This window comes from Chelonia mydas, chromosome 10 (assembly GCF_015237465.2).
Source record: "Chelonia mydas isolate rCheMyd1 chromosome 10, rCheMyd1.pri.v2, whole genome shotgun sequence".
Lineage (NCBI taxonomy): Eukaryota > Metazoa > Chordata > Testudines > Cheloniidae > Chelonia > Chelonia mydas.
In genome coordinates, this window is record NC_051250.2 from 38,012,692 (window position 1) to 38,028,009 (window position 15,318).

The 15,318-nt window shown below is 45.8% G+C and overlaps 1 protein-coding gene across 44 annotated transcripts in view; it reads left to right on the forward strand.

The window, feature by feature from the left end:
* The window catches only part of MAPK8IP3 (mitogen-activated protein kinase 8 interacting protein 3), a 155,210-nt gene that overhangs the window by 125,555 nt on the left and 14,337 nt on the right, over nucleotides 1-15,318 (forward strand). For 22 of the 44 annotated variants that reach the window (XM_043523495.1, XM_037910626.2, XM_037910624.2 and 19 more), the window contains 10 exons: nucleotides 504-663; nucleotides 5,793-5,888; nucleotides 8,060-8,221; nucleotides 9,656-9,821; nucleotides 10,284-10,469; nucleotides 11,157-11,343; nucleotides 11,974-12,096; nucleotides 12,362-12,442; nucleotides 13,486-13,553; nucleotides 15,046-15,194. In XM_043523495.1, the coding sequence (XP_043379430.1) occupies nucleotides 504-663; nucleotides 5,793-5,888; nucleotides 8,060-8,221; nucleotides 9,656-9,821; nucleotides 10,284-10,469; nucleotides 11,157-11,343; nucleotides 11,974-12,096; nucleotides 12,362-12,442; nucleotides 13,486-13,553; nucleotides 15,046-15,194 (1,378 nt within the window). The remainder of the gene's footprint in view (nucleotides 1-503; nucleotides 664-5,792; nucleotides 5,889-8,059; nucleotides 8,222-9,655; nucleotides 9,822-10,283; nucleotides 10,470-11,156; nucleotides 11,344-11,973; nucleotides 12,097-12,361; nucleotides 12,443-13,485; nucleotides 13,554-15,045; nucleotides 15,195-15,318) is intronic. The other 22 variants (XM_037910633.2, XM_043523483.1, XM_043523482.1 and 19 more) reach the window with 1 other exon arrangement.

Sequence of the window (15,318 nt, forward strand, 5' to 3'; positions counted from 1 at the left end):
AAATCCAGCCTTGCTTTGCACCCTCTACTTGCTGGCCACTTGTTCTGCAGTTTCAAAGGAGCTGCTCACCTTCTCAGCAAGCCAACAGAGAGGGTTTTAAGATGTGGAAAAGATTAAACAGTTGATTGGAATGAAAGAAGGAATATCTTCCAACTGAGGTCATGGGGTCAGTAAAATGCAAAGGAACCTAAGCTGATAATCTTAGGGTCTCCCATGAATGTTTGTCCCCAAGAAAGCTGATTCTCCATCTCTGAAGGATTCTAGGTGTGTTCCCAAGGACCTGTCCTACCACAATGGGTGAGATGGAAGGGAGCTAGAGATTAGGGCTTCCCTGGGTCCGCCTCTCAACAGAACTTTTATCTCTCTTGTTTCCTGCTCCTCCTTTTCTCCTTGTCAAAGACACTCTTTTATTTCCTGCTTTGTATTCTTTGACCTCTGACTGTTTGTCTTCTGCCTTCCATGGCAACGCTTCCTTGACCCTCTGCCTCTGTTTTTAACCATAGATTGAGAAGTAACACTGTTGCTTCTCTCCTCAGTGACTGTACGTCATCCACACGTCGCGAACAGAAGCGCGAGCAGTACCGCCAGGTCCGAGAGCATGTGCGGAATGATGACGGTCGATTACAGGCCTGTGGGTGGAGCCTTCCTGCCAAGTACAAGCAGGTAGGAACCATTTGCTGCAAGGCTGAGGGGGAAGAACAGGTGATTACAATCCCAAATGAAACCAGTAGAAACCTAACTCCCCCTATTGGTAAACACGCTTTTTATTGGTACAGCATTTGAATTAAAGATACTGTAGACACATGCGGTCTGTCTGGTGGGCTTGGGTCAAATTCATCCTTTCTATATGCCCTCTGCAGTCATTGGAGGGGAAGTTCTCTTGCATGGAAGTTTCTGAAAGAACTCCGTCTGGAAGCAGCAATAATTCTTCCTCCACCAGAGCCCATTCTTATTTTTATTTACTTTATTTTTTTCAATTTAGTCCATACACAGTCTCTGAGCACCCTGCCAATTATTTAAAATTACAAACCCAGTCAGCTCTCCGGTCTGCCCAGCAGCAAGATCAAATACCATCACCCCAATATGTTGGCCTACACCGCAACCCACCTACCTCTCATCAAAGGTCAGGTGATGGAAATGGGCGCTGCAATGTGCCCTGAAAGTTGACAAATCCCCAGGCTGCTTTGGAGCTGGGTGGGAGGGCATTCCAGTGTCCTGGGGCCCTTACAGAATGCTCTGGCGCCACCTGCTCTCGTTAAATCAAGGGGGAATATACCAGTAGTGTCTGTGCTGACCATATGTCACATTCTGGGGGGCAATCTAGACCAGTGAGGTGTTGTGTCATTGCTTGCCCTGTAACTCTTAAGTGCTTCAAAAGGCTCTGCTCTGTGGTGCTCTTGTCTGGATGTTTCTAGCCAGCGGACAAGCCTGCACTGAGTTTCTGTGATTCCAGCAGCCATGCTCCAGTTACACCTGGCAAGATGACCCCAACACAATTCCAAACTTTTCCAAAACCGTGTGCTCTGCAATGTCCAGCCCTCTCTTGGACCATTCAGAGAGATTTAAGGTTTGTTTGTTCCTTTAAAGATACAATATCCAACAGCTTGTCACATTAACTAGAGTTCACGTTCACTTTAATTCAAACACAGCAATGAGTTGGGTTAGATTAAAAGTAAAACAAGTTTATTAACAATACAAGATTGGATTTTAAGTGAGTTCAAGTATAAAGGAAAAGGAGTACTTGTGGCACCTTAGAGACTAACCAATTTATTTGAGCATGAGCTTTCGTGAGCTACAGCTCACTTCATCGGATGCATACTGTGGAAACTGCAGAAGACATTATATACACAGAGACCATGAAACAATACCTCCTCCCACCCCACTCTCCTGCTGGTAATAGCTTATCTAAAGTGATCATCAAGTTGGGCCATTTCCAGCACAAATCCAGGTTTTCTCACCCTCCGCCCCCCCCACACAAACTCACTCTCCTGCTGGTAATAGCCCATCCAAAGTGACCACTCTCTTTACAATGTGTATGATAATCAAGGTGGGCCATTTCCAGCACAAATCCAGGTTTTCTCACCCCCCCCACCCCCCTCCAGAAACCACACACACAAACTCACTCTCCTGCTGGTAATAGCTTATCCAAAGTGACCACTCTCCTTACAATGTGTATGAAAATCAAGGTGGGCCATTTCCAGCACAAATCACCCCCCCTCCCAAAAAACACACACACACAAATTCACTCTCCTGCTGGTAATAGCTTATCCAAAGTGACCACTCTCCCTACAATGACAGGTTTCAGAGTAACAGCCGTGTTAGTCTGTATTCGTAAAAAGAAAAGGAGTACTTGTGGCACCTTAGAGACTAACCAGTTTATTTGAGCATGAGCTTTCGTGAGCTACAGCTCACTTCATCGGATGCATAGCATATCGTGGAAACTGCAGAAGACATTATATACACACAGAGACCATGAAACAAAACTTCCTCCCACCCCACTCCCCCGCTGGCTTATCTAAAGTGATCATCAAGTAGAGCCATTTCCAGCACAAATCCAGGTTTTCTCACCCTTCCCCCCCCCCCCCCCACACACACATACAAACTCACTCTCCTGCTGGCAACAGCCCATCCCCCTTTGAAACCCCTCTTTATAATGCGCATGATAATGTCTTCTGCAGTTTCCACGATATGCTATGCATCCGATGAAGTGAGCTGTAGCTCACGAAAGCTCATGCTCAAATAAACTGGTTAGTCTCTAAGGTGCCACAAGTACTCCTTTTCTCCCTACAATGTGCATGATAATCAAGGTGGGCCATTTCCAGCACAAATCCAGGTTTCCCTCAACTAAAACCCCTCCAATGCATTATTAAGGATCTACAACCTATCCTGAAGGATGACCCAACACTCTCACAAATCTTGGGAGTCAAGCCAGTCCTTGCCTACAGACAGCCCCCCAACCTGAAGCAAATACTCACCAACAACCACATACCTCACAACAGAACCACTAACCCAGGAACCTATCCTTGCAACAAAGCCCGTTGCCAACTGTGCCCACATATCTATTCAGGGGACACCATCACAGGGCCTAATAACATCAGCCACACTATCAGAGGCTCGTTCACCTGCACATCCACCAATGTGATATATGCCATCATGTGCCAGCAATGTCCCTCTGCCATGTACATTGGTCAAACTGGACAGTCTCTACGTAAAAGAATAAATGGACACAAATCAGATGTCAAGAATTATAACATTCATAAACCAGTCGGAGAACACTTCAGTCTTTCTGGTCACGCAATCACAGACATGAAGGTCACTATCTTACAACAAAAAAACTTCAAATCCAGACTCCAGCGCGAAACTGCTGAATTGGAATTCATTTGCAAATTGGATACTATTAATTTAGGCTTAAATAGAGACTGGGAGTGGCTAAGTCATTATGCAAGGTAGCCTATTTCCCCTTGTTTTTTTCTCCCCCCCCCCCCCCCCCCGACGTTCTGGTTAAACTTGGATTTATGCTGGAAATGGCCCACCTTGATTATCATGCACATTGTAGGGAGAGTGGTCACTTTGGATAAGCTATTACCAGCAGGAGAGTGAGTTTGTGTGTGTGTGTGTGTTTTTTTGGGGGGGGGGGGGTGATTTGTGCTGGAAATGGCCCACCTTGATTTTCATACACATTGTAAGGAGAGTGGTCACTTTGGATAAGCTATTACCAGCAGGAGAGTGAGTTTGTGTGTGTGGTTTTTGGAGGGGGGTGGGGGGGTGAGAAAACCTGGATTTGTGCTGGAAATGGCCCACCTTGATTATCATACACATTGTAAAGAGAGTGGTCACTTTGGATGGGCTATTACCAGCAGGAGAGTGAGTTTGTGTGTGTTGGGGGGGGCGGAGGGTGAGAAAACCTGGATTTGTGCTGGAAACGGCCCAACTTGATGATCACTTTAGATAAGCTATTACCAGCAGGAGAGTGGGGTGGGAGGAGGTATTGTTTCATGGTCTCTGTGTATATAATGTCTTCTGCAGTTTCCACAGTATGCATCCGATGAAGTGAGCTGTAGCTCACGAAAGCTCATGCTCAAATAAATTGGTTAGTCTCTAAGGTGCCACAAGTACTCCTTTTCTTTTTGCGAATACAGACTAACACGGCTGTTACTCTGAAACCTGTCAAGTATAAAGGGTAGAGTTAGAAATGGTTGCAAGCAAATGCCAGTGAAAAATGCCATCTAGCGGCTAAGGCTTAATAAAACAATCTGCAGCCTTTATTCAGGCCTTTATTCTTATCAGTCTACCTTCCAACAAGACGGCTGACCACTCCTCTGGTCAAGATCTCCCACAAAGTTCAAAGTACTCAATTCCTTAGTCGTCTCAGGTGAAAAATAACTGCAGGTTCTTTCCCCCTTTTTTTTATAGCCTAGTGAATTTTTCTGAAGGTTACCCACCAAAGTAAAGTTCATTAAGCTAGTAGGAAGGCAACATGGAGTCTGGTGGTGGAGGAAGCTCTATGCTTTTTTCTTCCCTCCCCTCCCGCAGTGTTTGGTACAATGCAAATTATTCTGTTTTCTGCAATCTCCTCCCCCTGCTGTCTTGATGGTCCTATTTATCTTCTATGTTGTTTGCATTCCCATTATCTCTTAATGTACATTGAATGTCATTCAGCCACCTAGAAGGCATCTCACTTTGTCTAGAGTGGAATAACTTTAGCCCTGCCTGGCAGGACACACAATTTCCAATATGTTCGTAATTTTGAGTTTGTGTTCATAGAATCATAGCATATAAGGGTTGGAAGGGACCTCAGGAGATCATCAGTCCAACCCCTGCTTAAAGCAGGACCAATCCCCAACTAAATCATCCCAGCCAGGGCTTTGTCAAGCCTGACCTTAAAAACCTCTAAGGAAGGAGAATCCACCACCTCCCTAGGTAACCCATTCCAGTGCTTCACCACCCTCCTAGTGAAAAAGTTTTTCCTAGTATCCAATCTAAACCTCCCCCACTGCAACTTGAGACCATTACTCCTTGTTCTGTCATCTGCTACCACTGAGAACAGTCTAGATCCGTCCTCTTTGGAACCCCCTTTCAGGTAGTTGAAAGCAGCTATCAAATCCTCCCTCATTCTTCTCTTCTGCAGAATAAATAATCCCAGTTCCCTCAGCCTCTCCTTATAAGTCATGTATTCCAGCCCCCTAATCATTTTTGTTGCCCTCCGCTGGACTCTTCCAATTTTTCCACATCCTTCTTGTAGTGTGGGGCCCAAAACTGGACACAGTACTCCAGATGAGGCCTCACCAATGCTGAACAGAGGGGAACGATCACGTCCCTCGATCTGCTGGCAGTGTTCCTACTGGTGTTCCGTACTTACATCAAACAGTAATATTAATGATCAGTGATTTCTATTGATAGCTTACATGACACTTTTTGGGTACAATTTATGACCTTGGTGAGTTGGAGTACACTTAACTAGTCATGCCAGCTGTAACTCACTCACTACCAGATACAGTGAGCCCCTGGCCCTCTTGCATTGGAATGCTGTTAGTGTGACACTATAGCTCTGGCAGTGTATCATGGTGAGAGAGGTGGTCTCACAGGTATACTGGTTCCAGGCCATTTGAGGCTTCATTCCATACAAGGTGTACGATGAAGCATACACAGGCATTGGCAGTGAGTAACTGCAAGGTCTTTCTAAGGCTAAAGTTTTTTGGTACACCTTTATGGCTATAGGTCTATTGTTATAGCTGGCTTATAATCATATCACACTCTTGTACTGTCTTTCTCTGTCTCCTCTTCCTCCACAGCTGAGTCCCAATGGTGGCCAGGAAGACACCCGCATGAAAAATGTCCCTGTGCCTGTGTACTGTCGCCCTCTAGTGGAGAAGGACCCCACCATGAAGGTAAACCATTCAGCTATAGACTGTTTTACATACCATTGTGACTGTGAGTGGTGCACGTCCCCGGGTATGGATTATGGTCAAATTAATTACTGGTGCAATTTTTAGGTTGTTTGAAATTTTTGACATGGCCCAATTGTTCAAAGTTTCTGTTAAATCTGAAGACTTCTACTCCTGCTTTGCCTTTGGAATGGCTTATTTCTAATGCATATAGGACAACAGTACATCTGTTTCTAAGGCTATATTTCACAGCAAATTTTCGTTGCCAGGAGACATTACCGTGGTTCTTTCCTAGGTTCTTTGCTTGTTTTTATGCATGACTTACACAGGATCAGCAACCACCTGAGTTTATAAAGCTCCCCTTACAAAGAAGCCTTAGAGCATTGTACAGTAAATGGCTATAAAAAAATCAGCAAGAGCAGTTGAAGGCAGCTATGAACATATTTCTTTAACCTCCATCACTCATTAGAAATCTCCAATCTGAACCAAATTTAGCTTTGGTGTTTGTAACTCAATAGACTTCTCTGGAATTGTCTGCTTATGCCAGGCCTGAATCTATTACACTCTGAGTATCTTTCCCAAACTTGAAGAAGAGCTCTGTGGAGCTCAAAAGCTTGTCTCTGTCACCAGCAGATGTTGGTCCAGTAAAAGATACACCTCTACCCCGATACAATGCGGTCCGATATAACGCGAATTTGCATATAACTCGGTAAAGCAGTGCTCTGGGGAGCGGGGCTGCTTTACCTCATTATATCTGAATTCATGTTACTGCAAGCAGTTCCTCTGCACCCCCCCCCCCTTACTTGCTGCAACCCCTCCACCCCAGCTCGCCTCCGCCTCATCCCACGAGCATGCCACCTCTCCGCTTCTCCTCCCTCCCAGGCTTGCCGCACCAATCAGCTGATTCGCAGCAAGCCTGGGAGGGAGGAAGGAACGGGAGGAGAAGCAGAGCGGCAGCGGCACGCTCAGGGGCGTAGGCGGAGTGGAGGTGAGCTGGGGCGGGGGGCGCAGGGAGGGCCGCAGCAAGTAACCGAGGGGTGGGGGGCAGGGTGCAGAGGAACTGCTCCCCACCCCAGCTCACTTCCCCTCCACCTCCGCCTCCTCCCCTGACCGCACCACTGCCGCTCCACTCCTCCCCCCCTTCCTCCCTCCAAGGCTTGCTGCGAATCAGATTGGCGTGGCAAGCCTGGGAGGGAGGAGAAGCGGAGCAGCGGTGTGCTCGTGGGAGGAGGCGGAGCAGAGGTGAGCTGGGGCAGGGAGAGGTTCTTCTTCCTACGCTGATACAACACGGTCTCACCTATAAGACGGTAAGCTTTTTTGGTTCCCGAGGACCGTGTTATATCGGGGTACAGGTGTATTCCCTCCCCCACCTTGTCTCTCATATTCAGAGTTGATTTTCAGACTGCAGTTGGATATTAAATGGTAAAAGAATTCTTACACTGCTGGCTGTTTGTGGTCTGAGATTCTCAGCATAGCCTGACCTATGGGGATGCTTCTGTTTGGTCTGTTTTTCTCCAGAGATTGTTGATTGTCCCAGTGTTTGGGGATAGGATTCCATCCCCAACATTCTCATAAAAACAATGTGGCTTACAGTGGATTAGGTAGTTTCTAGCACAGGAGAAGATGCAAGTCACTTCAAACTTGCAGGAAACCTGCTTCTCAGGGCCCAATCCGACATTTGTTATGCATGCTTAACCCAAATCGAAGACAAATCTGTTTTTTGTCTGCATGCATACTGCAGAGTCATGCCCTAACAGCCCTGTTTCCAGTTGTGGACTCTGTTAGTACTGCCTGTTCTGGTTATTGACGTGTAAAGAAAACATTCTGCTTCTCCACCTAGGAGAGTCTGGGGACTCTTTTCACTGCAATGCTGTGGACCTTTCACCAGCTTGATTTTAGGTCACACACAGAGTTTATTATTTTCTTTCTCTTTTAATATCTGCTAATCATATTTGCTAAATTGTCTCTTTGGAAATGCAGTGGCTTCTACTAGACAACAGATTTCCTCTTTCCTTTCTCCCCTAAATTGACTGTGGTTTCTGGTAGAAATCAACCTAAATTTTTGTAGGTGTTGGGTATGTGCATGGAATGCTCTGCAGGGGTACTTGAACTGAGTAAGGTTCTGGTCCCCAAATAGTTCTTAGTCTCTTTAGATTTCTGCTTTGATCATTTAGTTGTGGTGTGCAGCTGGAGTCAACCTGATGGGGTGGAAGCCCTTTGAACAGGATTCTGGGAATGGACAGAAGTCAGATCCTGGACGTGATCCTCTCACCTGTGACCGGGAGGTGGAAGGAGAGAACACCAAGAGTAACCACACATCTCCAGAAAAGAAAAAGGTCAGAAAAGGGACCCTCTGATTCTCTCCCCCTCTTTCTGTCCCTGCCCCCCTTATTTGGCACACTCATCATCATAGTATTAGAACTATGTCTCTCATGTACTGGCTGTTTGCATAGTCTTTCCTCCTGTTACCATTGGTTTAATATCTATGCAGCATTGTCCAGTGATAAGAGCAGGTGCTATTCCCAGCTCCACCAATGACTCTGATCTTGGATAAGTCACATACCCTGGCCAAGCCTCCATTTTCCCCTTTGTAAAGTGCTTGGAGAGCTACAGATACAAGGTGCTTTATTAGAATAAAAGGATCATTTGATGCCGAATGACAATGCAGTCTTTCATAAAAAGTATCAGGATTCAGGCAGGAACAGGATGTATTGAGAATCATGGTATTGGAGCTTGGGTGCAAGATGGCTAATGCTGCTTCTGTAATACAGAAGCCTTGCTGTCCAGCCATCAAGCAGACAGATGAAGTAATGGCAGGCAACACAATGGCTCATTTCATTCAGCTTTCCATATGGCAAAATGTTAGCAGCTATGAGGATGGAAAGGGCTAAAGCCAGTGATGACTGACTTGTAACCGATAACTAGTGAAAGTGCAGTAGAGCTGTAGGTTGCTCTGTAAATCTTTGCAAGGTTGTGGCTACTCTTGGCTTCCATGTCTTCCCACAGTAGGATGGCTGCTAATCCTCTGGGAAGGAGGATAATACTGCAATAGATTTCTAATAACTGGTGGGTTTCACCCTCAAGCCCATCTGCTTCCCAGCTGTATTTTGAGCTAAGAAGTGGGTTATTGCTAGGGGTATTGGTGAGCTCATTCCTGGCCTGTTTTACCATAGCAAGAGAGGTTTTATTGGAATGAGCTGCCGCTTCTGAACTTCCCATTCTAGAAAGCAACTTTTTTCACCGAACATAAACCCAGTAAGATACTGAACCTAATGTTACAACAGTTTGAAGCCACCTAGAGGGAATGCATGGCTCTTCTATGATTTATGTCTGGGGAACTGTGATGAATTTTAAAAATGGATTGGTTGTGCTAAGTAGTAGCATAGTAGACAGAACCTTCTATGCTTAGGTTGATAGTTCAAGTACAGCCGAGGTTGACAGTAACTAAATGTTGTTACTATCTGACTGCTGTTTGGTGGCCTCTATGAAATGAGTTCCCAGTGTCACTAATTGTAAGTCTCAGAGGCGAGGCTTAGGACCAAACTCCCCACTCGCCCCATAGGTGGTCTCTGCAGGCCTGGGCTGAGGTATGCTGGGGCAGCAGCATAGTGGAAGTTTGCATTGTGGCTGCCTATTTTTGTGTATCTTCAGATGCTAACAAGAGGTGTTCACTCTCCAGAGCTGGAAGGCTGGTCTCTTCAATACAAATGTTGTCAAAGATTGATGTCTCAGGAGTGCTGATTCTCTCCCTTCATTTTTATCTCCTGCAGGTAAAGGAGCTGCACGAGATGGATGCCACATCCAGCCGAGTCTGGATTCTCACGAGTACCCTCTCTACAAGTAAAGTCGTGATCATTGATGCCAACCAGCCTGGCACAGTGGTGGATCAGTTTACTGTCTGCAATGCCCACGTACTCTGCATTTCCAGCATCCCTGGTAAGTGAGAAAAGGCATCTTTCAAGCTTGAACAGATTCATCAACTCCTCAGATTTGTCGCAAATGATGCTTAGTTGTTCCGTAGCTAACAAGTGGGAGCTGCTGTGACCAGTTCAGCAACTGTGTCCACAGATGGTCACCCATAACCTGCCTTCATGTAGGACCAGACTGTGGAGACTTTACTTACGTTGATGAGCACTTATTCATGTAAGTAGTTCCTTTGACTTCCAGAAGTCTACTCATGTAAGCAAGTGCTCACCAGGCTGAGTAAGAGCTCCACAAACCTGGCCTTGATATGGAGGCTGGGCAGGGCACTCTCCAAGGGGCTGTGGTGTCTTCATGAGACTGGTAAACTCACCATCAGAATGTTACATCTCCATGGATATCTCAGGAATGCTGCTAAGCCAAAATAGGGTAGAGTGGCTATTACACTTACGGAAGAGTCTCTTCCTTTCCCTTCAGCGGCTAGTGACAGTGACTATCCTCCAGGCGAGATCTTTCTGGAGGGAGACGTGAATCCAGAAGAGTCATCTGGAACAGATGGAGTCCTTGCAGGAATCACTCTGGTGGGTTGTGCAACCCGGTGCAACGTGCCACGCAGTAACTGTTCTTCTCGTGGAGACACCCCCGTGCTGGATAAGGGACAGAGTGAGTCTCAGGACTAAGGTCTCATGATAATCTGGTTTTCACCCTGTAGCCACATCCTTCTTCATCTGAGTACTCCCCTTCCTGGCCTGAAGTCCTTGGAGATCCCCAAGAAGTCTTGCATGTCTAGTCTAAGTCATAAACACCTTGGCCATCCCCTTTGTTTATACCTTTGAGACCTTCTATTTAGAATCCAGAGTGTTCCTTTCCTCTTCCTATGAATGATCCACATCACGCTGTACAGTACTGGGGTTAACAGAGTGGAATCTTTTCGACAGATGACATGTCCTTGATCTCTCACTTTTGCTGCTATTCTTAGCATTTTCCTTTCCCAACCCATGTCTTTCTATAAACTCACTAATTCACTGAGGTGAGCAAAGATGTCAGTGTGGGAACGGGAGTAAAAATACTCTGATCAGATCCTCAGTGGAACGGGCTGCCATAGAGGGTTTCTGACACCCTACCAGACATAGACCACACCTCACCTTAAAATACTCTGACTCCTCTCCTTCAGAATAGAGATCTCTCTTGAGTACTCTCCTCATCTATACGCAGCTTGGGGAATCTATAATAGCAGACACAAAAGCTGTCTGGCTTGCAAGAATAATCATAAAACCAGAAGCTTTTTTATATATATAGTTCCCTCTTTCTTGTTTCCCATCCACCTTACAGCATTTTCCCCTTCCCTAGGTGAGGTGGCTGCAGTCAGCAATGGGAAGATCTATCAGTCCCAGTCCACGGAGGAGGCAACAGAAGCTACAGAAGTACCAGAGAGTGGTGCAAATGAAACAGAACCAGCTCAAGTCCGGCCTGGTCCACTTACAGAGCATATCTTTACAGAGCCAGATCCAGCTCAGGCACCTGTTAGACAGAACAGGTAGGCTGGATGCATGGAGTGTGCTCTTTGTCTTATACTTAGATATAAGCTCCTTGGGGCAGGGACCGTCTTTTTGTCCTGTGTTTGTACAGTGCCTACCACAGTAGGGATCTGATCCACAATAAGGAGTCCTCGGTGCAATGGTAATACAAAAAATAATAACAATAATACAGTTGTGTACCATCAATCTTTGCCTGCATCAGCTGTTTGTGATGAGTAAAATGAGGTGGCCAGTCTGTTTTTTTTGGGCAGATTCAAACTCTCGTCACTTTCATGCCAAACCAATATCACAGATGGGATAACAGGGTAGAGAAGAAATAAAATGAAACAAACATGGTTCAGCTAACAGTCGTGGTTCGGCTGCCCGCTACTCCCTTCGTCCTTGTCCGCCCGCAGGCCTCCTCACCCCCCTCCAACCTGCCGCTCGCCTCCCTGTTCGCCTCCTCACCCCACTCGCCTGCCTGTCTCCTACCTCACCTCCCTGCCCATCTACTCATGATTTTATCGAAGCATGGGGCCCCCCAAAGCATGGGGCCCGAGGTGGCTGCCCTGATTCGCCATACCCAAGGGATGGCTCTGGCCCCAGATGTGACCTGTAATGAACTTGTGAGGTCTGTTTTGTCTCTGCAGTGAGAACGGGCAGCAAAAGACAGAGTCGAGCACAACACTGCCAGAGCAGGAAGTGAACGGTGATGCTGCTGGAACAGGCACCAGTGCTGCACCCACAATGTGGCTTGGAGCACAGAATGGCTGGTAGGTTCACTGCCATTTTACGGAACCCTATATGTCACCCACATTCATAAAACCCCATAGATCTAGATATCATTGCCTTTAATGAGTGCATCCTTGCTGCACTAGCTGTTCTGAGTCCCCAGTTCATCTTAGGCAGAGCAACTCACCCACACTTTGCAAATTCCTTTGATGCTAGAGTAAAAGACTCAACCCCTACCCCACAGTTCAGCCTTTGTAGGTTTATTGGCCTTCCTGCTAACCATCGTTGTCTGCTCCTTTCTCCCAGGCTGTATGTGCACTCGGCAGTGTCCAACTGGAAGAAATGTCTGCATTCAATAAAGCTGAAGGATTCTGTGCTGAGCCTGGTGTAAGTTGGTGTACTGAGCTGGGAACTCTAAACCAGGGATTTTGTTATTTTTCTTGTCATTATTTGGTTCTTTGCCTGGCCATCTTTTCATCACCCTGGTAGTGTTCTGTAAATCAGTAAAGGTCTGTGGGGAAGGGGTCTCAACCCACTTCCTGCTCACTGAACCATTTAAGCTTCAGAGGGTATTTCTATACTGCACACTAAGCCCAGGTCTTAGGGACCCAGGCTTACAGATTCAGCGTTTCCAAGCCCATGCTTGAGCATTCACAATGCATTTTAAATCTGGGTTTATAGTTGCTGGATCTGGTTCTCTCAGCTGTGCTAATGCATCCATTCTGCACTACAAAGACCTTCTGATTTGGGTCTCTGGCTAGACACACTGAAAAATGACGGGGCTTGGACCTGAGTCATGCAGGACTTGGGCTCTGACCCACCCCCATAGCAGGGTCCTAGAACCCAGGTCCTGAGTGCTTGCTAACCTGAGTTAGGCTGATTTGTGTGTAGATGGAAGTGGGGCTTGGACTCAAACCTGAGTCAGAGCCCAGGCTTAGTGTGCAGTGTAGACATATCCACACTGAGCTACCTTCTTTCCCAGTTGCAGGCTTTTACCGAATATTGGAAATAAGTAAGCAGGGGTGGGGGGACAATAGCTCAATTCTCCTCTCACTCACTCTAGTGTAAATTAGAAATCAGTGGAATTACATTATTGTAAAGCCAGTGAAAAGAAGAGGGGAAACTCAGCAGGGCATTGGTGAACCCCCGGCTAGTTTAATAATGAAGGCATTAGTGCTACCAATAGAATAAAGAAGCTATGTGTGTGACTCTCACATGATGAATGTTGCCTGCAACTGCTGGATTTAGCAGGAATAATGGCATGACCATATGTGTGATTTGTCTAGATACAGGAAATGATTTATAACCAAGAGAGTGGGAGAAGGAATCTCTCATTCGCCAAACCAAGCAGACCATTAAAACATCCGAATCCAGAAGCATTTCCTGTTATTGCCACCTTTTCATGAGCGTTTTCTTCTCTATTATTTCAGGCACGTGAAAGGACGGGTTCTTGTTGCCCTGGCAGATGGAACATTAGCCATATTCCACCGAGGAGAAGGTAAGGATCAAAGCAGCAAAGATGAACTAGCCTGCTTCAAAACAGAAGCAGAGTCTCTGGAAATGAATTAAGCATTTCAGTGCTTCCTTCTGATTCAAGATGGCAGGGTGCCAGATTGCTGGGGAATTAATATTTTCTTAAAATATATGGCTACTATAAAAGTATTACCCTCATCCTAATCATTACAGCTCCTCTTACTTCTGGGTTGTAATTCTTTATCCTGCTAGCTGCAGGCTGATTTTGCATCCCTAGAGATCATCTCTGTTACACTGCAGCTCCCAGCTGCATTCACACCTGAGAACTTCAGAGCAGTTTCCAGTTGTGACCAAAGTTCCCAGAGCAAGACTTCTTTCTCAGTTACTCCTTGAATTCTCTGAGTGTAATCAGAGCAGTGGAGTCAGTACAACACACTAAAGTGGACAGGCTGCTGTTTGCATGGAAACCAATTCTGATTCAACCTCTGTTATGGTTGGTTAGGTAATATGAACTTGGAGTTTAGGTCTGATCATTCATACATTCAGAACATTCATTTTAAAGATACAATAATCCTTCCTGACCTAGAAGTCACATGTCTTCAGAAGAAGCCTGATTGCTCTAGTAGTTGGAGCATAGGTCTAGGAGGTGAGAGATCTGGGTTCTGTCCCTGGCTGTGAGTGACTTTGGGCAAATCATTTAACTATGCTTCAGCTTCTCTGTTTGTAAAATGGGGAGAATGATGCCCCTTACAGAGAAGAGTGATTCATTTGAACAAGCTTTGAGATAGTGCCATTGGATTTGCTTCCCCCGACCCCCCGCCGCCGCTTTTTTTGCTGTAGCTCATTAAAAAGCTTAAAAAGCTTCTCACAATAAGAATGGAGGTTTAAATCAGCCAGATTTTGGGAGTTTTAGCACCCAACCCCACATGCACTGTCATGTGCTTAGTGTGCACGAGGCTCTGACCCCAAGTAGTAGTATCAATCTATGGCCTGTTAACAGATCTAAGGAAAATGACCTTTGGTGTGCGGGTCCTATAATCCATGATCCTCCACTGCCAGTCTAACAGGAGTTCACACACAATGATATGTACATTCAGAATCTCCACATTCTATTTTGATATAATAAACAACCTGTGATTCATTGTGTTGCTTATTATGTGAGTTTTCCTGTAGAAATTCTTTTCATTTTTGGCAGCACAAAGATTTCTGTAGTCTTCAGGTTATGACAGTTATGTATCAGGATTTCTCTCCTGTGTTTTATCTTGTTCTAATGGTATGAATTGTATTTCTGAATAATTTATTCTTGAGGGTTCTTGGCCAGTCTTGTGCTCCTCCATGAATACTCAGAAAGCTAAGAATATTGATTACCTATGGCTGCATTTTAAATAACTAACACAGCTTTCATTTACAGGAAAGTATGAGACAGTCCCAGAATTAAATGGAAAAGAAAATGAGTGTTGTGCATAACATTTGATGAAGTATACAACACCCCTTCTAATGTCTTTGCTTCTCCCTAGATGGTCAATGGGATCTCAGCAACTATCACCTGATGGACCTGGGTCACACCCACCATTCCATCCGCTGCATGGCTGTCGTGTATGATAGAGTCTGGTGTGGCTATAAGAACAAAGTCCATGTCATCCAGCCCAAGACAATGCAGATTGAGGTGAGGAGGCTGTGTGTGTGTGCGTGCGCATGTGTGTATGTGAAAGTGAGAGTAAAGATAAGTTGCTGGCTCCCAGTGTATTTGTTTTTCTAGCTGCTCTTCTGCAGGGGAGTGAGGGAATGCG